A 27,921-nucleotide genomic window follows, 5' to 3' on the forward strand; every position below is an offset into this window, starting at 1 on the left:
AGACATATGTACTATGAATGTACAGTAATTTGGAAAGGTGAGATGAGTGGGAGCGATATGAATAATGTAATGCTACCTTCATGAATTGTTGAAAAACAGTGATAAAATGTGGGCAGAAAGCATAATTAAAAACACTTGAGAAACACTTGACGAACCAACACATGAAAAACACTTGAAAAACGTGAACTGGTGTAAGATACAATGACCACTGAAAACGGAACACCGTGCGCTTTTCCTAAAATTGGGAAAGGACCTTTGACCTGTGACATTGGATTGTACATGAAAAACAAGTGTGAGTATGGAGGGAGATAGGTGAGTGGTGGTGATGAGGATGGACAAACGGTAAGACGTGGTGACAAGACAGATGTGTCTGTGGGGAACAAGGAGAGAGGGGATAAGATGTGGTAGGAGCGAAGAGGAGGACGGAGTCCTTCGGGGAAGGGTGGGAGGGAAGGGGGGGATAGGATGTATGCAGAGTTGGTAGGACGGGTAAATGTGGTAACTGAATCGTACAATCGTATATTTTCCACGCAATATATTGAATTAAGACCTGTTCCATTGAATCTTTTTATCACTGATGCTAGTGGAGTGTGAGTTGTTGTGTACAGGTTGGCTTTTTCAGATAGGCTTTATCATTCCAACATTTCATGTTTGTTTAGCCTCCATGCAAGCTCTCAAAAGTGCCTCTGCAATGTGCTGCCATCTCACGGGAGAAAGTTGTATGTATCACATGGTATGCCTACTCATCTGAACAGGAGTGGGGGCCCGCAGTTGCCGTCTGGCTGCGAGGGGTCACAAGGCCAGACAGCTGAGCAATGTGGTGCTCGGTAGAGGCTGCGATTGGTGCATCAGTCAGCTGCAGCAGCCCGTACATCACGACTGTGTGATGTACCGATCTTTTGGTAGCGAATGCTGGTGACAACGTTGGCGGGTAGCGCTCGCTGGTTGCAGTGAATGTTTATAATAAAGATCTCATATCTGTTCCATTCCTTCCCAAAGTTCAGGCCGTACGACGTGACTGCATATATAAACGCCTGTAGCAATTGTTAAAAGAGAGCCATGGGATGTCAGTCTAATTTGTTTACAAAATGAAACCCGCGATTCCATACGAATTACATAGCAAGAGTGAACTTTGTTTAAAAAATCATTCCCAACACCTGCATAGTATAATTACTACATGGCAAGAGTATAGGGGAAGAACAAGCAAAATGGCCACTCTATGTTTTTGCAGTTTTTTTTTAGCGAAGTTGCAGTGGATCTAGGAATTCCAAAACGCTGGGGTTGTAGTCACACTATGCTACTACCTGCTTGACTTTTTTTTCATTCACACTTACAGTTATTAACCAATAATCTGAAAAACATTCAAGAGTCTACTGTTGCCACACCGCTGAAAAACGCTAAATAAATTGAGAAACACAGTTTTAAATCTGAAAAATGTGTGAAAGAAAAAACAATTTGTTTATAGTACAATTACATAATGAGAGGAAAATATTTATTACATAAGATTATTGCCATTTTATGTCAAGAAAATATGTTATTTCTATTGAGAGAAAGCAAAGTAACCCGATTTCAGACATTTTTGGCACAGTTTTCATAAAATAGCAACCAGTAGCAGCGCACTAAGGGTGGGCCCAAACTGCGAATGCTGGGCATTTGCACACAACCTAAATGTTGGAAACTTTATCCGGAAACCAGCAACCTACCCCTTTCCACTCATTCTGGTCTCTTTACTAAAACTGTGCTTGAGGTTATCCTCTCGCACTGTTCACATACTGCACAATGCACATTCTTAACTGGTACTCCGAAAAAAGTATATTCCATCAACAGAAGATGGTGGTAAATTTCCTTTCCTTGTTTTGATGTAAAAATATCCGAAACCCTCCACATACCTTCTTGTTGCCATTTTTCAGGAATTATTAATGTGGTGTCACCGCCAGACACCACACTTGCTAGGTGGTAGCCTTTAAATTGGCCGCGGTCCGTTAGTATACGTCGGACCCGCGTGTCGCCACTGTCAGTGATAGCACACCGAGCGCCACCACACGGCAGGTCTAGAGAGACGTACTGGCACTCGCCCCAGTTGTACGGCCGACGTTCATAGCAATGGTTCACTGACAAATACGCTCTCATTTGCCGAGACGATAGTTAGCATAGCCTTCAGCTACATTTGCTTCGACCTAGCAAGGCGCCGTATTCAGTTGATAATTAATATTATGAAGCATGTACCGTAACGAGAGATGTTCTACAATTGTGGATTAAAGTTAAGTATTCTACCAGTTACCTCCTGTTTTGCTAGTCTTATTTCTCTGACCTGTTCCAGACCTAACGCCAGTCAGCGTGTAATTAAATGCGTGCATTTCAGCCTCCTCTAGAAAAACAGTGTTGGCCCTTCAGCCAACACTTCATATTGGTGACGAGGAGGGGATCCAAATTGGCGTGACCACTCCGTCCAGCTTTCCAGTACGGCCGGTCAAACTAATCGGGAGTGGGTTGCAACTTTGCATGGCCTTACTAGGGATTGTGCTTTTGAGTGTGAATGTGGACTCCCTTATTCAGATACTATGGTGCATGATGCAATTGCACAGAACGTTTCTGATGTTCGTATCAGGGAACAGATTTTGAAACTCGTCAATCCCTCCCTTCAACAAGTGATGGACATATTGGATAGGCAAGATCCACTTGACTTTGCTCAGGAATCATTTGAAACTTCGCCAGCCGTGTGTCACATTAACCGGCCCGCCGGGCGAGCTGCACGGAACTGTAAACAGCCCTCGCGCCCGTCCGTGCAGCACGTGTGCCGCGCAAGCACGCAAATGCAGTCAAATCGTGCCCGCGGTGTGCTACTAGACATTCGCGTGAAAATTTCCCGTCACGCCAAGCTATTTGCTTTTTCTGTAATAGAAAAGGACATGTTCAGAGTGTTTGCCAGAAAAAGCTCAGATCGGACACTCACAACGATTCCAGGCTCTTTGCTTCGCGCCGGAATCGGAATCGAACCAAGGATACTCAGGCTCGTGAACCTTCGCCCATGGACATTCATGTAGTTAATTCCACTCCGCCCAGTGCCAATCTCTCTAACAGTGACTGTGTTCTTCGTTCCAATAAAAAAGTGTGCATCGACGTCGCCGGAAATCACGTCAATTAGCAAGTGATTTTGTACCAGTGTCTGTTCAAATTGCACGAGACAGTCGCTCTTGTCGTCAGCAGGACAATAAACTTTTTGTAGACTTGGACATTCATGGCAACGTGATCCCATTCCAGCTCGATACCGGAGCTGCAGTTTCACTAATCAATCACGACACGTACAAACAACTGGGCACACCTCCGTTGTGTGCTGCAAATGTTAAGTTAAATAGTTATTCCGGTCAGAATATCCCTGTGTTAGGACAGTGCAGCCTTCTTGCAACATACAAGGGACAAACAAAACTTGTGTCATTTTACGTACTTCGTTCTTCTTCTGCAGTGAACTTGTTTGGTTTAGATTTATTTCAGTTGTTCAACTTGTCTATAGTAAATCAGGTCCTATCAGTGAACCAGACTGTGCCTTCCGCCAGTGTTTCTCGTCTATGTGAAGAATTTGCAGACATTTTTGCACCGGGCCTTGGTTGCGCTAAGAACTATAAAGCACATTTGGAACTGAAAGTAAACGTGCAACCGAAATTTTTCAGAGCGCGCAATGTTCCCCACGCATTGCGTGATGAGGTCGCAAGAACATTACACGAATTGGAATCACAAGGTGTGATTGAATGTGTGCAGGCTTCTCTCTGGGCATCACCCTTAGTAATTTTGCCGAAACCTTCCGGAAAACTGAGACTTTGTGTGGACTTCAAAGCTACAGTGAATCCACAACTAGTGATTGCAACTTTTCCTTTACCCCGCCCGGAAGATCTTTTTGACAAACTGTGCCCGGGTAAATATTTTTCGAAGTTGGACCGAGCAGATGCGTACTTGCAAATACCAGTGGACGAAGAATCCCAGAGAGTTTTGGTGGTTAACACACATCTTGGTTTGTATCGATTCAAAAGACTGCCATTCGGGTGTGCATCCGCCCCTGCATTGTTTCAGCAATATCTGCAAACTGTTTGTGCGTCGGTCCCTACTGCAGCAAACTATCTGGACGATATTCTGATCTCCGGAAAGACTGAAGAAGAACATTTAGCCAATCTCAGGACATTATTTCAGGTCTTGCGCCTAAATGGTCTTCGCTTGCGGAAGGACAAATGTGTGTTTTTTGCTCGTGACTTACCATATTTGGGACATACATCCCAGTCCCGAGCATCTTCGTGCCATACAAGACTTGCCTTCGCCGCAGAATTTGAAGCAGCTACAGAGTGTGCTGGGTAAAATTAATTATTACAACCGATATATTCCCCATGCCTCTTCCATTTCAGCTCCGCTTCATCGCTTACGCCGTAAAGGTGTTCCGTTCCTCTGGACGACGGAATGCGAACGCGCCTTTCGCCAGTTGAAATCGGCGTTGCTTTCAAATACTTGCCTTACGCCATTCGATCCCCAGAAACCCCTTTTGTTGATGGTAGATGCATCGGATTTCGGGATCGGTGCTGTGCTTGCGCACAAAGATGGCTCGCGTGATCGCCCTATTGCCTTTGCGTCTAAATTGCTCTCGTCTGCGCAAAGAAATTATTCACAGATAGAGAAAGAAGCCTTGGCTCTCGTATTTGGTGCTACAAAGTTTCATGATTTCTTGTATGGTCGTCACTTTACCATCATCACAGACCACAAACCTTTGACATCGCTTTTTCATCCGAACAAGCCTGTACCTCCACGTACAGCGCAGAAATTCATTCGCTGGTCTATTTTCCTCTCGCAGTACCGCTACGATATCTTGTATCGGTCCACTGCTAAGCACGGAAACGCCGATGCGTTGTCCCGTTTGCCTGTTGCTGAGGATAGAGCATTCGATTCTTCCGAACTTGCTTGCATGTTCATTGATGCGGGAACCGATGACGTGGTCGAATCGTTTCCGATTGATTTTCGTCGTGTAGCTACAGCCACAGCTGCTGACGCTGTCCTTGCTACCGTTTTGCGTTTTGTTGCTACGCAATGGCCCTTGTCAAAGTCACGGATCCAGGATCCGTTAGTTCGCCGATTTTTTGCTCACAAGGAGAGACTTTTTGTACGACGTGGTGTTTTGCTGTTGCGTTCTGATAATGATCAGTCTCGGGTCGTGGTCCCACGTTCGTTACAGTCCTCTGTCTTACGGCTTCAAGGACATTGGGGTATAGTGCGAACGAAACAACTTGCTCATCAGCACTGTACTTGGTTCGGAATCGATGCTGCGATTACGAAAATGTGCTCTTCTTGCATGGCGTGTGCCGAACAACAATCCGCACCACCGCGGAAATTCTTTGCATGGCCGAAAGCCACTTCCCCTTGGCAACGCTTACACATCGATTTTGCTGGTCCATTCTGGAATGCTCGATGGTTGGTTGTGGTCGATTCTTTCAGTAATTTTCCTTTTGTTGTCCGGATGTCTTCCACGACGTCATCTGCCACCATCCAAGCGTTATCCGCTATCTTTTGCATTGAAGGTCTTCCACAGACTATTGTTTCCGACAATGGCCCACAATTCATGTCCGCAGAATTTCAGTCATTCTGCAAGCCCAATGGTATTCAACATCTGACATCCGCGCCGTTTTCGCCTCAGTCAAACGGTGCCGCTGAACGATTGGTCCGGACTTCAAGTCACAGATGTTGAAGTTGAAAGAGTCGCATTGTCGGGAGGCCGCGTTATTGCTCCTCTTGTCCTCGTATCGCTCTCAGCCCCGAGATGGTCGCTCGCCAGCTGAGTTGCTCCACAGTCGTCCTCATCGAACCTTGATGTCTTTGCTGCACCCGCCGCATCAGGTTCCTGTGCAGCGGCAGACTTCTGCTTTTGCTCCAGGCGACGTTGTATATTATCGCAACTATCGAGGTTCACGGCGTTGGCTCGCAGGGCGCATTCTTCGCTGCCTCGGCCGCGCTATGTATCTGGTTTTGGGGGCCACTAGTGAGGTGCGTTGGCATCTCAATCAGCTGCGCCTCTGTCGTCGCACGGGGTCTGCCGTTCCCCGTCTGCTTTCAGCGACGGTGCCGTCCGGTCAGCGCCCTGGGGACCCATCTACTGGCTCGCCTCATCCCCAGGTGTTACCGACGCTGCCTTCCATTTTGCCCCATGGCGACGCGCCGTCGCCGCCGCCGCCAGCTGTTCTCCCGCCGGCGACGCCCGCAGTGGACGCTTCGCTGCAACCGCCAGGCGCCTCCCTGGGTCACGCGCTGCCGATCGCTTCCCGTGACCAGCTGTCCTCCGACATGGAACTCTTGCCCGCTCCGGACCACATGTCGTCTACGCCCGTCGGGTACCCCCACGCGATGGAGGTCGACCCTTCGGCCCCTCCTGTCTCTCTACGGGCGCATACACCGCATGTTGACGTGCACCCTGGACTAGGTTTTCGGGCGTTTCCTAGCTCCCCTCGACCCGAATGGCCGGGTGCGGGTGGCACAGCCTCGCCTGTTGTTAGGCTCCCCACCTCGTCGCATACGTCAACATGGGGTCCTCCCCACGGCGGGCGGAAGCCTTATAACACAACCGTACGCCGATTTGGGGGGGAGGAACGTGGTGTCACCGCCAGACACCACACTTGCTAGGTGGTAGCCTTTAAATCGGCCGCGGTCCGTTAGTATACGTCGGACCCGCGTGTCGCCACTATCAGTGATAGCAGACCGAGCGCCACCACACGGCAGGTCTAGAGAGATGTACTGGCACTCGCCCCAGTTGTACAGCCGACGTTCATAGCAATGGTTCACTGACAAATACGCTCTCATTTGCCGAGACGATAGTTAGCATAGCCTTCAGCTACATTTGCTACGACCTAGCAAGGCGCCGTATTCAATTGATAATTAATATTATGAAGCATGTACCGTAACGAGAGATGTTCTACAATTGTGGATTAAAGTTAAGTATTCTACCAGTTACCTCCTGTTTTGCTAGTCTTATTTCTCTGACCTGTTCCAGACCTAACGCCAGTCAGCGTGTAATTAAACGCGTGCATTTCAGCCTCCTCTAGAAAAACAGTGTTGGCTCTTCAGCCAACACTTCAATTAACATAAGAGAAACTAAAAGTGGATAAAAAAGTTAATTCAGGGCGAGTATACTGGCTACTTGCTGTTTGCTGTGCCCACCTTGACGCCCTTCCACAAAAGCTGTTTATAGCTGGCGACTGTCTGAAGTGAAGCAATCGTCGAGACTGCCGATACGTAACCACTATTTCAACGCAACAGTGTCACAAAAATCTAATTTGTTATGTAAATTTGCAATAAGTTTTTGAATAAAGAACTTACTTTTGATCAGAGCGTCTCAAAAACATTCGAAATATCGCCACAAGACAGTGCCATATCCTGGATCCTTCAAATGACCAAACGTATCTGAGTAGGATTCGAACGAACCTTTGTGCAATTTCTCTAAGATTGCAGCTCTATACACACTGACAAACAAAAATGGCAACTATGACCAGACTGGCTATTATGCTTCCCTTCCCCTACATTATTTAAATTGTGCACTAAAAGAATGCAGTATTTGTTTTTAACAAGTAAACTAGCATCCATTTATTTTAATTTCATTTAAATTTATAGCTAGCACAGCGCTGGATACATAGACGATGCAATATGCAAGCTATCTCACCCGGACCTTTCTAAATTTCCCACAGTTTTTACGCTGGGCTAAGTCCACTGCAACGTGATGGTGTTGGACTTATCTTGAGCAAGCACAACTGATTAAGGCAGCCATATTTGGTCCTATATTGTACTACTCAAGATAAATGTAACGTAAATTTAGAGGCAGCCATCTTGTGTAAAAAAATTGCAGCGTCTAAGATAACAGTGGCACAAATATGTACAAGCAGGTATCTTTGACTGTAATAATTACATAATAAATTTGATCATCTACAGTCAGAGATCTGGATTGTCCTAATTTAGCATGAAAAAGTGTTATTATTGAGGTTCCTACTATTCCAATTCATATTCTAAATTAAATGCATAAAGTACCAGTGTCCTTATGGTTTGTTGAGAGTAATCGTTTTTGATGTAAGAAGCAGAAGTTAAAAGTGCTAAACTGTAAATTTGCTTTTGAGAATTTCTCTCTTACCAGGAAATTAGATATTATACTCAGTTAAAAATCCAGAGTGCAATACTACAGATGCAAAATTTTACTAAGGCATAAAAGATTATTCTTTTAATAACAGCTTTTAAGATTATTCGTTTATTTAACTTAAGTTTAGAACAAGGAACTTAGGGTTGATTTAGACATTAATCCTAACATTAAGATTATAGCTGCTGTAAATAAATCTTGATTGCTGAGATTTAATTCTTCTCGATCATGAATTTTTTGTAGAAGGTACGGTGAGATGCAAAATTCTAATTCGTATATAGTAGTATAATGTAATAGTTGTTAGTAGTACTACAATTTTTGTTAAAATCAGTTATATTTCATTCTGTAAGTTGTTGTATAACTATACATTTTAGTAAAAATTCAAGGAAAGGATGTACTGCACCTAATGTAATAGTGACAAGAATATTATGAATTTAATTACTGTTTTTATATTGCTTGCTGGGTGAAGATGGCTTATAAAAACTTTATTCGTTGGGTTATGTAATAGTGACAAGAATTTTATGAATTTAATTACTGATTTTATATTGCTTGCTGGGTGAAGATAGCTTATAAAAACTTTATTCGTTGGAATAATATAACTATAATTAGTCTGGATAACTAATAAATAATGAAATATAGTTATATGTGTTTCTCTGTTAGCAGTCTTTCAGCAATGAACGTTGAGCATTTGAGTATGACGGCAACTGATGTTGTGTACATTCATTGATTTAAAAAACAAACAGAAAATTTAAAGCAATGTAATGCTGTGATAGAAATTTTGTTATGTTACATCTACTTTTATACATAGAAATTTAGGTTTAAGAACCAGTTATGGCTATAGATCGTCGAATTTGAGAGCGATTAATTCGTGAGAATCATATCACGTGGCCACGTAGCCACGTAGCAACAGCTCGTGGGACATCAGGACAAAACGAAATGTCGAACGTTACTGGGGTCGGAGCCAGTTCCCAAGTAACGTTCAACATTTCAGATTCCCTTTTGGCCCATATTTGAGTGTAGCAAGAAGAAGTCGGTAGAACCAAACAGTAACAAGCTATTCGACGTTTTGTCTTTTCTGAATGTGTTAAGCCACTTATGAAACTTACTTGCAGCTGTTGTTGTGCTCTCCAGTCCTGAGACTGGTTTGATGCAGCTCTCCGTGCTACTCTATTCTGTGCAAGCTGCTTCGTCTGCCAGTACGTACTGCAACCTACATCCTTCTGAATCTGCTTAGTATATTCATCTCTTGGTCTCCCTCTACGATTTTTAGCCTCCACGCTGCCCTCCAATATTAAATTGGTGATGCCTTGATGCCTCAGAACATGCCCTACCAACCGATCCCTTCTTCTAGTCAAGTTATGCCACAAACTTCTCTTCTCCCCAATTCTATTCAATACCTCCTCATTAGTTATGTGATCTAACTATCTGATCTTCAGCATTCTTCTGTAGCACCACATTTCGAAAGCTTCTATTCTCTTCTTGTCCAAACTATTTATCATCCATGTTTCACTTTCACACATGGCTACACTCCATACAAATACTTTCAGAAACGACTTCCTGACACTTAAATCTATACTCGATGTTAACAAATTTCTCTTCTTCAGAAACGCTTTCTTGGCCATTGCCAGTTTACATTTTATATCCTCTCTACTTCGACCATCATCAGTTATTTTGCTCCCCAAACAGTAAAACTCCTTTACTACTTTAAGTGTCTCATTTCCTAACATAATTCCGTCAGCATCACCCGACTTAATTCGACTACATTCCATTATCCTCGTTTTGCTTTTGTTGATGTTCATCTTATATCCTGCTTTCAAGACACTGTCCATTCCGTTCAGCTGCTCTTCCAGGTGCTTTGCTGTCTCTGACAGAATTACAATGTCATCGGCGAACCTCATTTTTTTTATTTCTTCTCCATAGATTTTAATTCCTATTAATTTTTCTTTTGTTTCCTTTACTGCTTGCTCAATATACAAATTGAACAACATCGGGGAGAGGCTACAATCCTGTCTGACTCCCTTCCCAACCACTGTTTACCTTTCATGTCCCTCGACTGTTATAACTGCCATCAGGTTTCTGTACAAAATGTAAATAGCCTTTCGCTCCCAGTATTTTACTCCTGCCACCTTCAGAATTTGAAAGAGAGTATTCCAGTCAACATTGTCAAAAGCTTTCTCTAAGTCTACAAATGCTAGAAACGTAGATTACCCTTTTCGTAATCTAGCTTCTAAGATAAGTCGTAGTTCAGTATTGCCTCACGTGTTCCGATATTTCTACGGAATCCAAACTGATCTTTTCCGAAGTCGGCTTCTACCAGTTTTTCCATTCGTCTGTAAAGAATTCGCGTTAGTATTTTGCAGCCGTGACTTATTAAACTGATAGTTCGGTAATTTTCACATCTGTCAACACCTGCTTTCTTTAGGATTGGAATTATTATATTCTTCTTGAAGTCTGAGGGTATTTCGTGTAGTTAGTGTCATGTAATTCTATTTAGAGTTGGTCTTTAATGTAAGGTCTGGTTTACAATTTTTCGTTTCAAGCGTGTTTTAAATAAGCGTACAGAATCCCAGTGTCACTGAAACTGTTGAGAGACTCACTCCTGTTGGACGACAACAGCAGCAGATGACCGCTGTCACTGTAGTGGGTGCTGAGGTCGGCAGCGGCGACTCGCAACAGCAGCACCAATAATAGCAGAGGTGCCATCCAGCCACCTGGAAAACAGCAGTTTGCAATGATGGAATGTTATCGCTGCCTCTCTCTTCACTCCTATTTTACGTTTTAAGATAAACCTGCACTGTTCTTATACTTACTATGTACCAAAAGTTTTATCATGCAAGAATGACTAAAATATTTGTGTCTTTGTTGCACGAGACATGAGAACGTGGTATCTCAATCGTAGAAAACTACACCTGTTGTCATCTCTGCACTTCATGTGTGAAGAATGCTGTATACATTAATTAAGACTTTTTACATTTCCAGTTCCTCTACGTTTTGTTTCGTTTAATGTGAATCAATAAAAAACTCGTGTACTACTTAAGCTCACACCTGGATTAGTCCCAAATCGTGGCCTACAAAACAGAGTTTCCATATGTAATATGTTTTTGAAATATAAATACAGTTTAATTTATTAAAAATGACCTTATTTGTGCACGTTTTAGAAATGTAATCAATGTGAAAATTGTCACCAACCTAAGAGTGTTCAGACAATTTACAGAAATGCAACCAGGTGACATCTTCGACAGCCACCAATATTTCGACAGTTTCTCGCACTGTCATTTTCAATGCACAAATGTAACGAGACAGTGCTTTGCAAAGAAAATTAAAATGCCAGTATGAGGCCGTAAGATCAAAGACAACGCGCGCAGACACGTACACACATGCACGCACACACACAAACGTTTGTGCCACTACACAACCGCAGACGGCCAACACCAGAAGTTATCGATAATGAACATTAATTAGCAACATGAGACGTAGCCTTAACTTTGTCCTTCTGTTATTTGACCAGAGAGAGAACGGAAGCCCTGTCAGAATTTATAACGTTCCTTGCTAATTTAATCTCAACCACTTCCTAACTGTCCCAAGAATCTCCGTGTCATTATATTTCTTAGGATGACCGGTGTCCGGGCAATGTTCTGCAGTAACCGATTTGCTCACGTTGTGTAACAGTGTGTGACACACACTCACTAATGGCTCTGAGCACTATGGGACTTAACATCTGAGGTCATCAGTCCCCTAGAACTTAGAACTACTTAAACCTAACTAACCTAAGGACAGCACACAACACCCAGCCATCACGAGGCAGAGAAAATCCCTGACCCCGCCGGGAATCGAACCCGGGAACCCGGGCGTGGGAGGCGAGAACGCTACCGCACGACCACGAGATGCGGGCACACACTCACTACACAGGTGCTTCACGGTCCTGGTAATCTGACCAAAGTATGACATGTCACAATTTCAAGGGATAAGGTAAACACCTGCCTTACACAAACCCAGATTATTCTCTAGAGACTCTAAAAGGGCCATAATCTTAAATGGTGGTCCGAAAACACATTCCTGTCCACAAATCCTGTTGAAAAAGCTACCTGCGTAGGACACAACGGCCATAGACTTCATCACTCACCCAATTCACCGTTGGCCGATAGTGCAAAGTGCGTCTGATCTGCCTTCCACTATAACGTTTCTTAGTATAGGCGGCTGAGGTGGCTAACTCAGTTGACAAACTTTCAGGGCCTGTGATAACATGGGCGGTATAAAGCAAGGTACAAAGTACCCCTTGTACCCCTTGATGCTTTGCCGGATGGTAACAACTGGCTTGCGTTGGCTTCCAATGAACGGCATGTCCCAACTTACCATCAGGCTTCCTCCTGTCCAACCCTTCACAAAAGGGAAGGCAGCCATCCTCTCCAGTTCCATCGTGGAGGGTGGCTCCAGTTCAGACGTTCTAAAAAGTCTTTTAAATTCTCACCTCCTCGAAGTCAAATAAAAGTATAGCATTCATATCGAAAAAAAAAACATGCAGGCTTCATGACGCCGACTCCAGGGCCTCGAAATCTTCATGCACAAATGGCTCCCCATCACAACTCAATCTGAACTGATCACTGAATAAAATGCAAGTGGAAGTCAACACATGTCGAAGTACCTTCCTTAATTCGATGCCAAATTTAACCGCAACCATTCACTCAGAGGTATGCGTGTAAAGAGTGAGACCTCATCGAGACTTACTAAACTATAGTGGTCATTCAACCCTTCTAATCGACGTAAGAAATACGCCACATTCTTAATGTGACATACACCCACTTATTAGTGAGTTCATTAGAGTAGCAAGGTGTTTTTCTACGCCGTATGCTAAAGCACCAACGCTACTGACAGACCAAATACTCTAGGAGGGACAGCTCAATTAGTTCTCTTGAAAGTCTCTTGCGACAAGGATCTTTTGTTCAGGAGCCTGTTACTCTTCCTCTTAACCTTTTTTGTCAGGTTAGCACAGAGCCTTCGATACACTGGATCAGATGGTAAACACTTCATCTTTTTAATATAATCCTGCTTCTCCAGTCAGATTGTAGCGTTGCACTTGTCCACGGGTAAGACAACTTTAAGATGCACCCTGAGAAAACTCTTCAGCTCTCTCAGCTGCTCCTATATTACTCTTGGGTGAACGTGCCTTAGTCAACGACTACATCCCTCTCTCCTAACTCCTAGACAGCATCAGGATGTAGTTGAAAAATAGCCTGTTTAGCACAAGGTGATTTTTTCCACCGTGTCCAAACGCTAGGAATTGATCGATGAGAGGATACGAAACAGAAAAGGTCTAACGAACTGATGTCCGGAAATGCTTAGTTTCCATGGTAGAAACCATTTATTCAATCATACATTGTTGCAGAGACGGCGCACTCGCAGTCGAGCAGCCGACCCGAGCGGAACGCTGCTCTCTGCACCTGGCGTAGCTGCCCGTCTGTTAGCTCCTCGGAGTGGTCTCAAATAAGCAACAATTGGCGTAGCTGCCGGTGACGCTCTTCTGAGCTCCACGAACCAGCACAAGCCGCTTAACGCTTCCAGCCGCAAAGCGGCAAGAGTTTCGGCTCAACTTCCCGCAACTCCGGTTGCAAACCTCCCCAGCGGGGCTCTCCCGTTCTTTGGTAGGCTAATCTCGGTGTCAGGGGCCCGTTCACGTTGGATAACCCCGCTCACTGTAGGCCGCTCTCTTCTATCCGCACTCTCTTGCGCCGCGCATTGCACATCGGGCAGATAGGTCGTAGGGACTCCCGTAGGGACACAATACACTGCACTTTCGCCGAAAAAAGCAATAATTGTCGTTTCGCAAATTGTCGTACATCCTTCCCTATCCGAATAAAATTTCTCCAAGCAGCAAAGATGGCCGATCTTTCCTGCGCTTCCCCACAATTAACCCGCAGCAAAGCTGCCGCCCAAGAGGAGGGAATGCCGGCTACTCCCGCCAGCATTGCCGTCCCACTGTCTACCTTCCAAGAGGCAGTCGCTTTAAAGGACAAGCAGATTGCAGATCAGCAAGAGCTGATCGCACTGCTGATGGGCAGTGAACACACGCAGACAGCAACACCCACATCACACACACAAGCGCCTGCTGAAAACTCGAAAGATACGCGCCCTCTTTCACCTCCGGCGGCCCAAGCACCGACGGAACTGGAGCCAGAGCCGACGGAGGACACAACTAACACGGAAGACGGACCGTGGCAGCAGGTCGGTCCCCGATGCAGACAGCAGCCAAACACACAAAGAAGTGAGCCCGCAAACTCACGTGGCAACCGCCGAGTGCTGTTGGCAACGCCAACTACACCGCAAATTAACAACAACGGCAACGCAGGGACCAACACGAACAACCCTGCGACTGCAGCACTCACAAATTCACAAGCAGCTACGCAGAACCCAAACAAATCCGCGACTGGCTTCCCACCAGTCATCATACATCTCCTAAACAAAGAATTTAGTAAGAAACACAACCCCCCAACATACTACTCAAAATTCACTGGGGAACACGCCGCACTGTACGTGGCAATCAAAACAGACTACTCGAATCTGCTGGACTTTCTTAAAGAAAGGAAGGTAGAGCATTTCACGTGCAGAACAGTCCTTGAAAAGACACAGCAATACGTGATCAAGGGGATAGATTCACGAACTGCTCTCGGATTGGAGTGCATTCGGGTAAACCGAATGACAGATTTCGGCACAGCAAGACCATCGCACAACTACATGGCGGAATTGGCCAACACGGCCAAGTCCCGCGACCTGTTGAAGTTAAAATGTTTCTTCATATGGTCCTCAATGTAGAGATTTACAATACGCTGCGCAGCCCCCAATAATGCCACAACAGCCAGCGCTTTGCGCACGCGGGTATCCGATGCGGTCCGCTCCCCGCTGTCGCGTTTGCGCTGGCGGTCACACGACCCAACAGTGCAAACTCCCCAACACAGCACCTTGCAAGTGCGCTAACTGTGGTGCTGCCCGTCCGGCAAACTACAGAGGGTGCATTGCATACAAAGCAGCTCTGAGGCGCAAAATAGATAAACACGGCAAACCTACCGCCATCACAGTTCCGAAACCGCTCCCGAGCCCAGTAAGAAGTGGAATATCCTTCGCTGGAGTGGTCGCTGGCAGCCCCAGCAGCTAGGGAGCCCCAGAGCTCAGGACACTCACAACAAACACCCCCAGCAACAGACACACAACAAACACAACACCTAACACCACACCAGCACCGGGTACACCATACGAAACCAGTAACAACACCACTCTACCCCCTGAGATCGCGGACTACAGCCCACCACAGGCTACAGAAGACGCACCAATACAGGGACGACCACAGCGTCAGAGGAGGAGAAGGAGAAACAATCGAAACAGGAGGAACACGACCACACCACAACAAGTACACAGGCAACAGGACACCAATCCTCACGAACACAATTCGGACACCAACTCGACAATCCAGACAACACACCCATTCACCACAGTGAATACACAGGCACCCACAACTGTCACACGAGCAGCTGACACACAAGCCAGCTCTCACCAGACGCCAACACAGGCACAAGCGGCCGCTAACGTGACCAACAACACACAGGCCGACACGCCCAACATTACGTCAACATTCCGGAGAATAATGGAAACATTATTCCTCGGACTCACGACCACCAAAATAGTCGAGAAGATTATGGGCTCTGTTTCACAACTCTTCACGCAGTTCATGTCGAGTACGCTCAACTGGACTAGCTTCCAAGCCACTGTCACACCACTTTTTACACTACTACATGGATAATACGCCACACCAGCACCGAAACGCAGACGCTAACTCACAGATCCTGTTTTGGAATGCCAACGGGATCGCAAACAAAAAAGCCGAAATGGCCGCGTTCATGGAGCGAAAGGGTATCCGAATCGCTCTTGTGAACGAAACACTGCTTACGCCTCACAAACAACTGAACATCCCAGGGTATTGCGTCTATCGTACCGACCGTGCGGATGGCAGGAGGGGAGGCGGCACAGCAATCATAATACACAGAGACATAGAACACACAAACATCGAGCTCCCTGCACTTGAAAGACTAGAGGCCACGGCCGTCAGTGTCAAGCTCAATGGGAGCCAACACCGCACTGGTATCGATGTACAATCCTCCTAAAAACATAATAACACGCGATATCAGCACAGTACTCAACGTAGCACTGCGGGTAATCGCCGCTGGAGACCTAAACGCAAAACACCCCGATTGGAACTCACGAATACGAACCTCCAACGGCAAGAAACTATACGAACACACATTAGGCCGAAACTACATTATATTTGGGCTGGACTTCCCACGTTCGTGCCTACACAGGTTCGACACAGGCCAGACGTGTTAGACACAGCCCTCATGCACACTCAACACTACGGTTGAAAACGATCTGGACTCAGACCACATGCCTGTAATACGGCACACGGAAGAAACATTGCAGGACATCGAACCACGCAGGACACTTGACAAACAAGCGCGAATTGGACGCTGTTCAAGGAAACGCTTGATAGCCGTATTCCTGACACCCACGAAATTAACAAGCCGCAGCAAATCGATGGGGCTGTGGAGGCTCTCACAACTGCCGTCCAAGACGCAATGACTGACGCCATTCCATACACAACACCAAGACAACACCCGACGGCCCTGCCCCAGGAGATCCTGGGCCTTATCTCAATGAGGAACCGCCTCAGGAGATACTGGCAGCGTACCAGGCGCCCGTTCTATAAACAGCACGTCAACAGACTCCAGGGCATAATACGGTATAAAATACAAACATTCAAAAAACATTTAGCCGTACTTCTCCTTATATCTGGTAATCTGGGAAGACCATGAGGGAATGTATTAAAGAGCGGATTAACGATTTGAAATATATAGCTAAACCAGTCAGTAGATAATGAGGACATAACTAATATAATGATGGACTAGTTGGCTCCAAATAAGGAGAACTACACAGTATATGGAAACTGCAGGTACACCTGAAAAAGGTAGGAGTAGTTGGCTGCAGCGTCCTCACATTAGATCACTCGTAAACAAAATAACATACAACAAGCGGGACATAGCACGACAGGTTAATTTTTAGACTATTCTAGCCAGGTACTACAGGAGTGGTGAGTGGAGGAGATTGGGGGGGGGGGGGGGGGGGGTCGGTGTGAGCATGAGAATGCAACTTTATGAAACACATATAATAATTTTAGGTGTTTCACGCTATTTCCAAGAACGGAAAATCTGCGAATGAAGAGTTGATCGTTTTTCCACGGAAACTAGTAACAACTGATTGGAAAGTTCTTAGGAGTCACTGAAAGTTTCAAGTTGTGTGCACGAACTTCTGGCAGCTGTTGTGTATTTTTTGTACGTACGTGACTGGCAAACGCACATGGTGTGGGTGGCTGATTTCTTAGAGCTGCTAGTGATGGTTCCCCTCTGGCGAAACATTGCTGGGATTCCCGTACATAGCACGTACGCGAATTCCACCGACAAACTTTCTAAGGTTTTTCAGGGATACATTCTGAGTGTTTTGGTATAAGGGACCCACAGTCTCCAGCGGTTCGTTGCAGAGTTACTACAGTCACACCAATTAGCTTTGTACACTCCTGGAAATTGAAATAAGAACACCGTGAATTCATTGTCCCAGGAAGGTGAAACTTTATTGACACATTCCTGGGGTCAGATACATCACATGATCACACTGACAGAACCACAGGCACATAGACACAGGCAACAGAGCATGCACAATATCGGCACTAGTACAGTGTATATCCACCTTTCGCAGTAATGCAGGCTGCTATTCTCCCATGGAGACGATCGTAGAGATGCTGGATGTAGTCCTGTGAAACGGCTTGCCATGCCATTTCCACCTGGCGCCTCAGTTGGACCAGCGTTCGTGCTGGACGTGCAGACCGCGTGAGACGACGCTTCATCCAGTCCCAAACATGCTCAATGGGGGACAGATCCGGAGATCTTGCTGGCCAGGGTAGTTGACTTACACCTTCTAGAGCACGTTGGGTGGCATGGGACACATGCGGACGTGCATTGTCCTGTTGGAACAGCAAGTTCCCTTGCCGGTCTAGGATTGGTAGAACGATGGGTTCGATGACGGTTTGGATGTACCGTGCACTATTCAGTGTCCCCTCGACGATCACCAGTGGTGTACGGCCAGTGTAGGAGATCGCTCCCCACACCATGATGCCGGGTGTTGGTCCTGTGTGCCTCGGTCGTATGCAGTCCTGATTGTGGCGCTCACTTGCACGGCGCCAAACACGCATACGACCATCATTGGCACCAAGGCAGAAGCGACTCTCATCGCTGAAGACGACACGTCTCCATTCGTCCCTCCATTCACGCCTGTCGCGACACCACTGGAGGCGGGCTGCACGATGTTGGGGCGTGAGCGTAAGACGGCCTAACGGTGTGCGGGACCGTAGCCCAGCTTCATGGAGACGGTTGCGAATGGTCCTCGCCGATACCCCAGGAGCGACAGTGTCCCTAATTTGCTGGGAAATGGCGGTGCGGTCCCCTACGGCACTGCGTAGGATCCTACGGTCTTGGCGTGCATCCGTGCGTCGCTACGGTCCGGTCCCAGGTCGACGGGCACGTACACCTTCCGCCGACCACTGGCGACAACATCGATGTACTGTGGAGACCTAACGCCCCACGTGTTGAGCAATTCGGCGGTACGTCCACCCGGCCTCCCGCATGCCCACTATACGCCCTCGCTCAAAGTCCGTCAACTGCACATACGGTTCACGTCCACGCTGTCGCGGCATGCTACCAGTGTTAAAGACTGCGATGGAGCTCCGTATGCCACGGCAAACTGGCTGACACTGACGGCGGCGGTGCACAAATGCTGCGCAGCTAGCGCCATTCGACGGCCAACACCGCGGTTCCTGGTGTGTCCGCTGTGCCGTGCGTGTGATCATTGCTTGTACAGCCCTCTCGCAGTGTCCGGAGCAAGTATGGTGGGTCTGACACACCGGTGTCAATGTGTTCTTTTTTCCATTTCCAGGAGTGTATTTCTGTCGTACTGGAAAAGTGCAGAACGGTGCAGATGTTGACGGTATGCTTTTTGTGTCTTGTTTCCACTGGCTCACGGTAGCTGCTGCTAACAATAGTGATGCCCTTTTCAATTCGTTGCCCTCCTGTTTGGCTTAAGTACTGCTCTGTTCTGTCTAGGCTTTTGTTTTCCGGCACTGTTATTTATGCGTCAGCAATGTTACACAGTAGTATTGTGGATAGATTTGCAGATGAACAGTTGACTGTTACGAACCTCGTGTATGGGTTCACTGAATGCAGTGGAATAGCGGCACAACGACACGCTGTGCTGTGCTGTTACCGCAGGGAAGGTAACCACACCACAGTGGTGTTGTGTGTCTGTGGAGTTTGCTATGTTAGTTAGTGATGTGTGGTGTATGTTTTTTCAATTTTTTTCACTGTTGTGAAGGTATTCACACAGAAAGGTGGCAACTGTAACAAATCGAATAAATGAAAATTACGTTATGATTCTGTAACGATTCGCCACAGACCGTGGGTCCCTGAAGCCAAAATACTCAGCAGGTATCCCTGTACATCCTCTGGAAGTTAAATGAAAATTACGTTATGATTCTATAACGATTCGCCACAGACCGTGGGTCCCTGAAGCCAAAATACTCAGCAGGTACCCTGTACATCCTCTGGAAGTTTGTCGGTGGAATTGTGGTTCACCCTGCATAATTGGGAGTATGGGAACGGTAGCAGGGCAACGAAGACGTGTATTCAAATGTTTCTGTGATAGTTCAGCACCAGTTCGACACAGTTGCAAAACTGCCAACTTTTTCATTTAACTTTTTGGGGCGGTGTAGTAGCTCGTCTTAATCACATGACTGACAGCATCAACGTCTACACTTTATTTCGGGTCAACAGCACTCACGTTAACCTGTCACCCACGTTGCCATCTATTTCTCTCTTTCTTGCAAGCAGAAATCTGAAATTTTTCTTCGCCTGCAGACACGAATCCACGAAACTACCAGGCATGTCTTTCTAATAACCTTTGATTTTCGCAAAAATATAAAGGTACGTTGTTTATTTCCATGTGAAGGAAATGTATCGTTGCTTGCCGAAGTTGGATAAACTTTGCAGTAGGACAGTGAGATTGTAATGTGCACTTTTGTTTTCGTAATGGTGTCGACGCCATACAGTTGTTCCAGCGATTGGCAAAGTTGTGTGTCTTATTAATTCTCCTACCGTTAATGTATCAAACAATGGGTCGGTCTATTATACTCTCCGACAATTGTATTTTGTTCCAAGCAATTATTTCGGCTTCATTTAAAGATTGCTTTGAAAATTTCGGCACGTTCTTGAGATTCACTCTGGTGGTGCTTCTTAGTCGCAGTCACACTGGGAATTTCATTCTGTAAGGCACTCAGCTGAGTTTGAATATTTCTGTGGCTTGAAGTGACCAATACCACATTGAAAGCTTGTAGGATAGTGTTGAAGATATAATGATGTTTTGTTTGTAACTTGGCGACAAAATCAGAGATTTATTGAAATATCTTATAGTAACAAGTCACTAAATACCTCACATTCTTTGGACATGAAGCAGCAGATTAATTTATTTGAGATTGATAGGAAGCAACATTATCATTTCCGCTCGTTTTCGTGACCGCGATGCAGTAATACCCGGATCAACAATAAGGGACCAAAAGATTTACTAACTTTAAAAGAAATCAACAGACAATTGAAAAGGATTGTTTCAGAAATGACAGTACAACGATAATGCTCCTCCTGCCACAATGCTGCGTTCGCTCCATCAGCGTGATCGTAATTTCTGGAGATAAACTGGTACAAAATGATTAACATTCAAGTAATGAGGAGATGGAGATACTTAAGGATAATTTGTCTAAATAAGCACAGTTCCTATAAACATAAGTTTTTTAATGCTACGTACCTTTTTATATTACAGTTACAATAGCTGGTGCGTATTAACAGAAGCTTTGCACATCACAGGCAATACTTGAGATTAATGGCCTCTTGATGGTGCCTGCTCATAATTAATTACATAAAACTTTATGTTTCCTGATTGAGAAGACTATTTTGCACAAATTATAAAATACAGATTGCGGAACGCAGCAAGTCCGCGTCCGCCTGTCATGGAATAGAAACAGTAAAATGTGAAGCTCTCAAGACCTCATTTGTCTTGAAAAAACAGAATTCTGTTTATATCATTAATCGATACGTGTGCACAGAGATTCACAACCGCCACGCAGGAGCGGCAAAGATAAAGAACAATAGATTCTGTGGCTGCTATGCGACGATTCATTTCTTTTACAGTACAATTGTTTGATAACTTCAGGCCATCAGGCGTTTACTATTGAGCGTATATTAATGTTTGTGAGGCGAAAATTACCAATATTAAAAGCTTTTGAAAACGTAGCTCTGTTCGTGCTATGGAAAGATTTAAACGTTGCCGGACGCCCAAGCGCCTACCAATTATAAGGTACATATTATATTTTTAATTATGCAGTGTGATTTTTTCCACGGTGTACAAACTCTAGGGTTTGAACGATGAGAGGATACGGAACAAAACGTGTCTTATGAACCTATGTCCTGAAATGCATGGTTTCCGTGCTAGAGACCATTTATTCAGTCATAAATTGTTATAGAAGCTGCGGTCTAAAAAGGTTCAAATGGCTCTGAGCACTATGGGACTTAATATCTGATGTCATCAGTCCTCTAGACTTAGAACTACTTAAATCTACCTAACCTAAGGACGTCACACACATCAATGCTCGAGGCAGGATTCGAAGCCGCGACCCGAGCAGCAGCGCGGTTCCGGACTGAAGCGCCTAGAATCGATCGGCCACAAAGGCTGGCAGCTGCGGTCTAATACGCGCTATACCACGCAGCCGCAGTTACAGTATGCATGGTTTCCTCCTAGAGGGTGGTACTGTTCCTCATACGTCATGCCCTAGCGCCCTCTTCTGCCGTAGTAATTGGTAATGTTGTGTCCGATTCACCTCCCTTGCTGACTCACCTTGTAGTGGACGTGGTACAGCGTTGTACACAATGGTTCCGTATTGAAATTGAGAGCTTGCCGACGTGGTGTTTACTTACGTTATGGCAAATGGTAACTGGCGGCGGGCAGCGAGGTTGTATTAGGAGACCCATCCCCGCCGACAACAACCACAACATTCAGTGTTTACAACAATGTTTCGCCGTTTCTCTGAGAAAGGGTCGTTTCAGGAAGCAGGAAATCATGAAGAACATACCTGAAATGTCCGGACACCAGACTTGGATTAAAATGTGATTAACACTGTGGAAAGCGAGCGCCGTGTCAGTACCAGACAGTTGACCCGCCCTTACAGAATAAGCCAGACGACCGTGTGGAACGTTCTCCATGACAATTGTACTACCCTTATCACATCATATGCAGGGCTTACTAGCGACAGACTTTCCACATCGGAGGCAGTTTTTTCACTAGCTTTTTCACCAGGCAATGACGATTCAGGGATTTGTGTCATCCATCCTATTCACAATGAGGCCACCTATACGCAAAGTGGTATCTTCAACTTTCACAACAGTCGTCTGTGGGATAGTAAGCAGAACTCCCACACTATGGTGATAGCGAATCATCAGCATCGGTGCAGCCGGAATGTGTTGGCCGGGTTTATTGACGATCATATTTTGGGTCCAGTATTCCTTCCATCACGCCAAAACACGCCGGAAGTATTGGCGTTTTTTGAAGTGGACTTTGCCTCCGCTGCTGGAAGAAGTGCCATTGATGATTCGAAGGGTTATGTGGCTGTTAAATGATGGTACCCCAGGCCACTTCGCCTTTAATGTCCGGATGCATCTCAGTCGAGTCTTCCATGGTCTATGGATCGAGCGAGGGGTCTAGTTGCCTGGCGTGCTCGTTCACCGGATCTCAACCCGTGCGATTTCTGGTTATGGGGCCATCTCAAAAGTATCGTGTATGCAGATCCCACTTCAGATGTGGCGATACTGGAGCAGTGCATTTATGCTGCCTTTGACACTGTTTGGATACTGCCTGGCGAATGTGAATGTATGAGACAGAACATGCTACAGCGCGTACATGTATGTGCGTTGCGGCCCATGGAAACCATTTTCCACACATACTGTAACTTTTACTGCATGCGCGGATTAGATCCCAGTCTCTGCAACATTTTTTTAATATAGAAGTGGAGCCCCTCTAACACAATAGGTCGACTGCCATCTCTGCATAAGGGTTAGTATTCACTAAAGTGAGGTGTCGCAGGATGTGGGTACTGTGATGTTTGCGTACGTCTGGTTATGGTTAACCTTAACGCTAGGAAGGCCCCTGTGCCTGATGGCATTCAAAACCGTGTCCTCCAGGAGTTCACGGATAAAGCCGTAGAATACCTCACACACTTAACGAATCCTGAAACACCAACGCTTTGGAAGGCGGCCAAGGTCCTGATGTTCACGAAGCCAGGGAAAGACCACTCCCTCCCACAAAATTACCGACCCATCAGTCTGCTGTGTTCGCTCAAGTATCCTGACAAAGTGGCAAGCTACGAAAGTGTGGAAATGTAGCAGAGACTTTCCTTCATTTACCATTGTAGGGCGTCTATTACATTGTATGGACATAAATATATAACTTCCTTCAAACATGAATAAGGCCCAAATTAACACAATGTAATCTGACTGATCTCAGTGACGGTTCCACAAACACCTGTACATACAAAGTGCAACATAACCACAAAAAAAATGAGTAAATTAGACTGGCAGTGATTGTTTGTTGCAGGATTCTAGTACTATTCGTTTACGAGATATATTCTGAAAAGTCTCCACACCGATACTTGTACAGTATCTGTGGTAACACACACTAAAGAACAACACAAGTGCATACACTAGTTACGTGGATTCTGACCAATAACGAGACAACTTACCATCGCAGGTTGTGTTCAAAATGAATGTCGTTGCATATCATCGGGTGCAATTGTTGTGCCCTTGTAGACAGCGTCCTTCAGCTTTCCCAACTACAGGCGTCAAATCCGGGGGACGGTACAGACCCTCTGCACCCAATCGAACGATTTCAAAACAATTCAAGAAGATATGCTGTAGTGGTCTGTGCACTATGGATGGACAGTAATCATGTTGGTACCATAGGTTCCTCCTATTCTACAGAGGAACGTCTTCTAGCATCCGTGGAAGATGATGTGTTACGAGTCTGTGATTCTTGTGCTCGTTCAGTGTTCGGTCTATGGAAAACGGATCTATGCGCTGAAGTTCACTATCCCAAACCACACGTTAACCTCCATTGACGCTGGCGTTCCACCTGAAGAAGCCAACGAAGATTGTCAATAGACCATCCGTGCATGTTTCGGCGGTGTACCTACAGATGATTGGTAAATGTGGTTTCACCACTAGAAAAGGTACATATCTGGAGTATCCATTTTGAATGCCCATGTACTGAAGTTAACACGATTCTCGTAATTGTTTCCATATAGCTCTCGATGGAGAGAGATGTGATAGGTATGGAACCTATGTCGATGGAGAATGCGTAGGGCACTTTCCGGACTCGTACCATTTCCTCGTACGAAGGCGCGGGAGCTAAGGGTGCGGATCAACTGCAACAGGAGCAATAATAGCCGAGATGCTTGACGTCTGTTTGGCTATCTTGCCGTATACCCGTACAGGAACGAACTGCATTCTCCCTACACTCTCCATACAACACGAGCGTGTCGCCGTTTTCTGCATTGGTAAATCCCATCGTCCACTCACGACCTACTGCTTGGAAGGTCACACACTAACTGCCAAGCAAGTTCACTCAAGGAACACACGAGCACACTGTAAACAAACCACAAACAATTACGCTGGTTGAACGGCAGAAACAATTGTCGGTGTGGAAACTTTGCACGACATAATATCTGGCAAATGACTAGCACTAGACTCCTGCAACAAACACTACTGACATTCTGATTTACCCTACTTTTAGTCTGTTACTGTCAATAGACATTGTTCCGTTTAAAGTGTGTATATATCCACAAAAAATACAGTTTCAACTCTGTTGATTGGCTAACAATTCGAGGCCCCCACCATCAATACATTCTGCAAAAACTGTACATCCATAACACTTTCCATTTCAGCAATATCTGCGGTGCAAATTTTAGGTGATTCAACCTATATATTACATATACTGATGAGCCGAAACATTATGGCCACTGCCTAACGTGAGGTTGTGTGCTGTCTGGTGGAGCTGTGAGCACGTGACGCAGTAAGAGAAGTACAACTATATGGGTGGAGTACAGATGAATGAGGAATCATTCTAGCTACGATATGTGGCGCAATTGCGGAAATCCGCTGACTTAAGCGACTTTGACAAAAGCCAAATTGTTGTGGCCCAGCGTCTGGGAGCGAGCATCTCGGAAACGGCGAAGCTGGTCGGCTGTTCGCGTGCTGTTGTCGTGAGCGTCTGTGGAAAGTGGCTGAAGAGTGCTGGAGCCACGGGTAAGCGACAAGAAGCTGGATGTCAGTACCTCATCATAGAACATAGGGATCGGAGGCCTGCCCGCTCTCTAAAGCAGGACAGGTGGCGGTCTGTGGCAGATCTGACGACACAGTACATTGCAGGCGCAGGCACAGGTGGTTTGGAGCACACGTTCCGCGCACAGTGTTGAACATGACGTTCCGCAGCAGAGGACCACGCCGTGTTCCATGTCGATTGAACAACATCATCAGTTAACATTATAGTGGGCACAAACACATATAGATTGGGCCGTGGATCAATGGAATCGTGTCGTCTGGTCGGACGAAACCCTTTTATTGTTAAACCAGGTCGTTAGTCGTGACAGATGCCGTCAACCAGCTCTAACAAGCAGCGCGCTACGGCAGGGGACGGTGGGGGCAGTACTGTGTTATGCGGGACATTCGCTTGGGCTGCCATAGGACATGAATATTATTAGGGACCGCCTGTAACCCCTCATGCTCGATGTTTTCCTCAACAGCGATGGCATCTTCCAGCAGGATAACCGTGTCAGAAGGCTGGAAACTTGCTGCAATGGATTTAGGAGTAAGATAGTGGATTCACGTCAATGTCTTGTCCATCATATTCGGCTTCTCTGAATACTATGAAACCCAACTGGGACGCTGCCGTGCGCAAGCCACGCGCCCAAAAACCAGCCACACGTAAACTGCGGGAAGTTTGTGACCTGTGTGCAGGCATCCGCTGCCACAAACCTCTGGTAACCTATCGAGTGCTTCCCGAACCCACGGCACGCAGAATCACTGCTAAATTGCGTTCCATAAGTGGACTAACACTCTTTTATGTAGGTGGCCATAATGATTTTTCTCAACATTGTGTATATACAAAGCCTGAAGAAAAATTCTCCCACTCGGACTTCGCAGCGTGATTTCTCACATACAATACAAAAAGGTGTCACACAAAATATGGTCCTGCACGTGCTTCCGGCAGTAAGTGGACGTTAAAGACTGGCTATCCGTCAACACTGTATCTACATGTAAAGTAACTATAGCACTTTTAGTAGGTGCAATTCTAAGTTCACTGTGTGTTAACGTACCGCTGCAAAGCCTCATCGACGTTATTATCGCCGTCAACTTCGGCGGTATGTTCCTGTCTGTAGGTCATTGAAAGCTATCTACATAGACTTTACTGGGAAATTTAATAAGCAGCAGCTTATTGGTGGTCCCAGTGTTTTTCGTGGACTTAAAAATGCAGTTCACGTGTGACGTATCAGTATGGAGGCAGTACATGGTTGACCTCAGCTGTTGTATGGGGCAGTCACGCAGACTATGGCGGCCTTGAAGGTTTTCCTCATGCAAGCATTTTGATTACCTTTGAATACATCGTGGGATGAACAGTTATCAATGTTGTTACAAATATTTACAATCAAAAACAGTCTTGATCACAATTGATTTATTACGGTGACCGGTTTCGACCACTACTGTGGTCATCTTCAGACCAATGAGTAAGAACATCCTTCTGGTGGTAAATCACTACGCTATTTACCACCAGAAGGCGGTTCTTACTCAATGGTCTGAAGATGACCACAGTAGTGGTCGAAACCGGTCGCTGTAAAATATAAATTGTGATCAAGGCTGGTTTTGATAGTAAATATTTGCAAACTTTTTGGCTTGAAAGACTTGGAGTATAACAGAGAGTGACGGACTGCTACAGAAGATTCCTTATCGTACCTTGGTTCCATATAAGCCGTTTTCCATAACTAGAAGAAAGAAGCTCCTTAATTCTGACGAGTATTTGTTTATTTGGGCCAAAGTAGGCAATAACAATTGTAAGATAAACAATTTAGGATACTGTATGTTGTATTATAGGCAATAAATGATCTTTAATGTATACAGTGTTTTACTTATATGACCTTGAACCCCAAAAATACTACACATGATCTTGTCAAAAGCCGAGAAGCGATTCTTCTTCGTTTTGTAGCTCTCAGGGACACTCTGGGATGCACATAGTGTCTCTGAGTGCCTCTGGAAGTCGCTGTGACCTTGAACACAGTGTTGGAAACGTGCTTTTTTGCTTCTTTATTGGTCGCGCCTATCAGGCAGATCGCGATTCTGGGTCGAGGCGCTTTTTTTTTTGCGAATTTCCTCCTACCATAAAACTGTATTATACAGGGTGAGTCACCTAACATTAACGTTGGATATATTTCGTAAACCACATCAAATACTGACGAATCGATTCCACAGACCGAACGTGTGGAGAGGGGCTAGTGTAATTGGTTAATACAAACCATAAAAAATGCACGGAAGTATGTTTTT

General features: G+C 45.6%; 1 protein-coding gene across 1 annotated transcript in view; it reads right to left on the bottom strand.

Annotated features, from left to right (window-relative positions):
- Positions 1 to 27,921, bottom strand: part of LOC124622171 (myogenesis-regulating glycosidase-like) — an 85,677-nt gene that overhangs the window by 52,611 nt on the left and 5,145 nt on the right. The window contains exon 2 of the mRNA XM_047147815.1: positions 10,744 to 10,857. Within this exon, the coding sequence (XP_047003771.1) occupies positions 10,744 to 10,857 (114 nt within the window). The remainder of the gene's footprint in view (positions 1 to 10,743; positions 10,858 to 27,921) is intronic.

Source organism: Schistocerca americana, chromosome 7, assembly GCF_021461395.2.
Source record: "Schistocerca americana isolate TAMUIC-IGC-003095 chromosome 7, iqSchAmer2.1, whole genome shotgun sequence".
Lineage (NCBI taxonomy): Eukaryota > Metazoa > Arthropoda > Insecta > Orthoptera > Acrididae > Schistocerca > Schistocerca americana.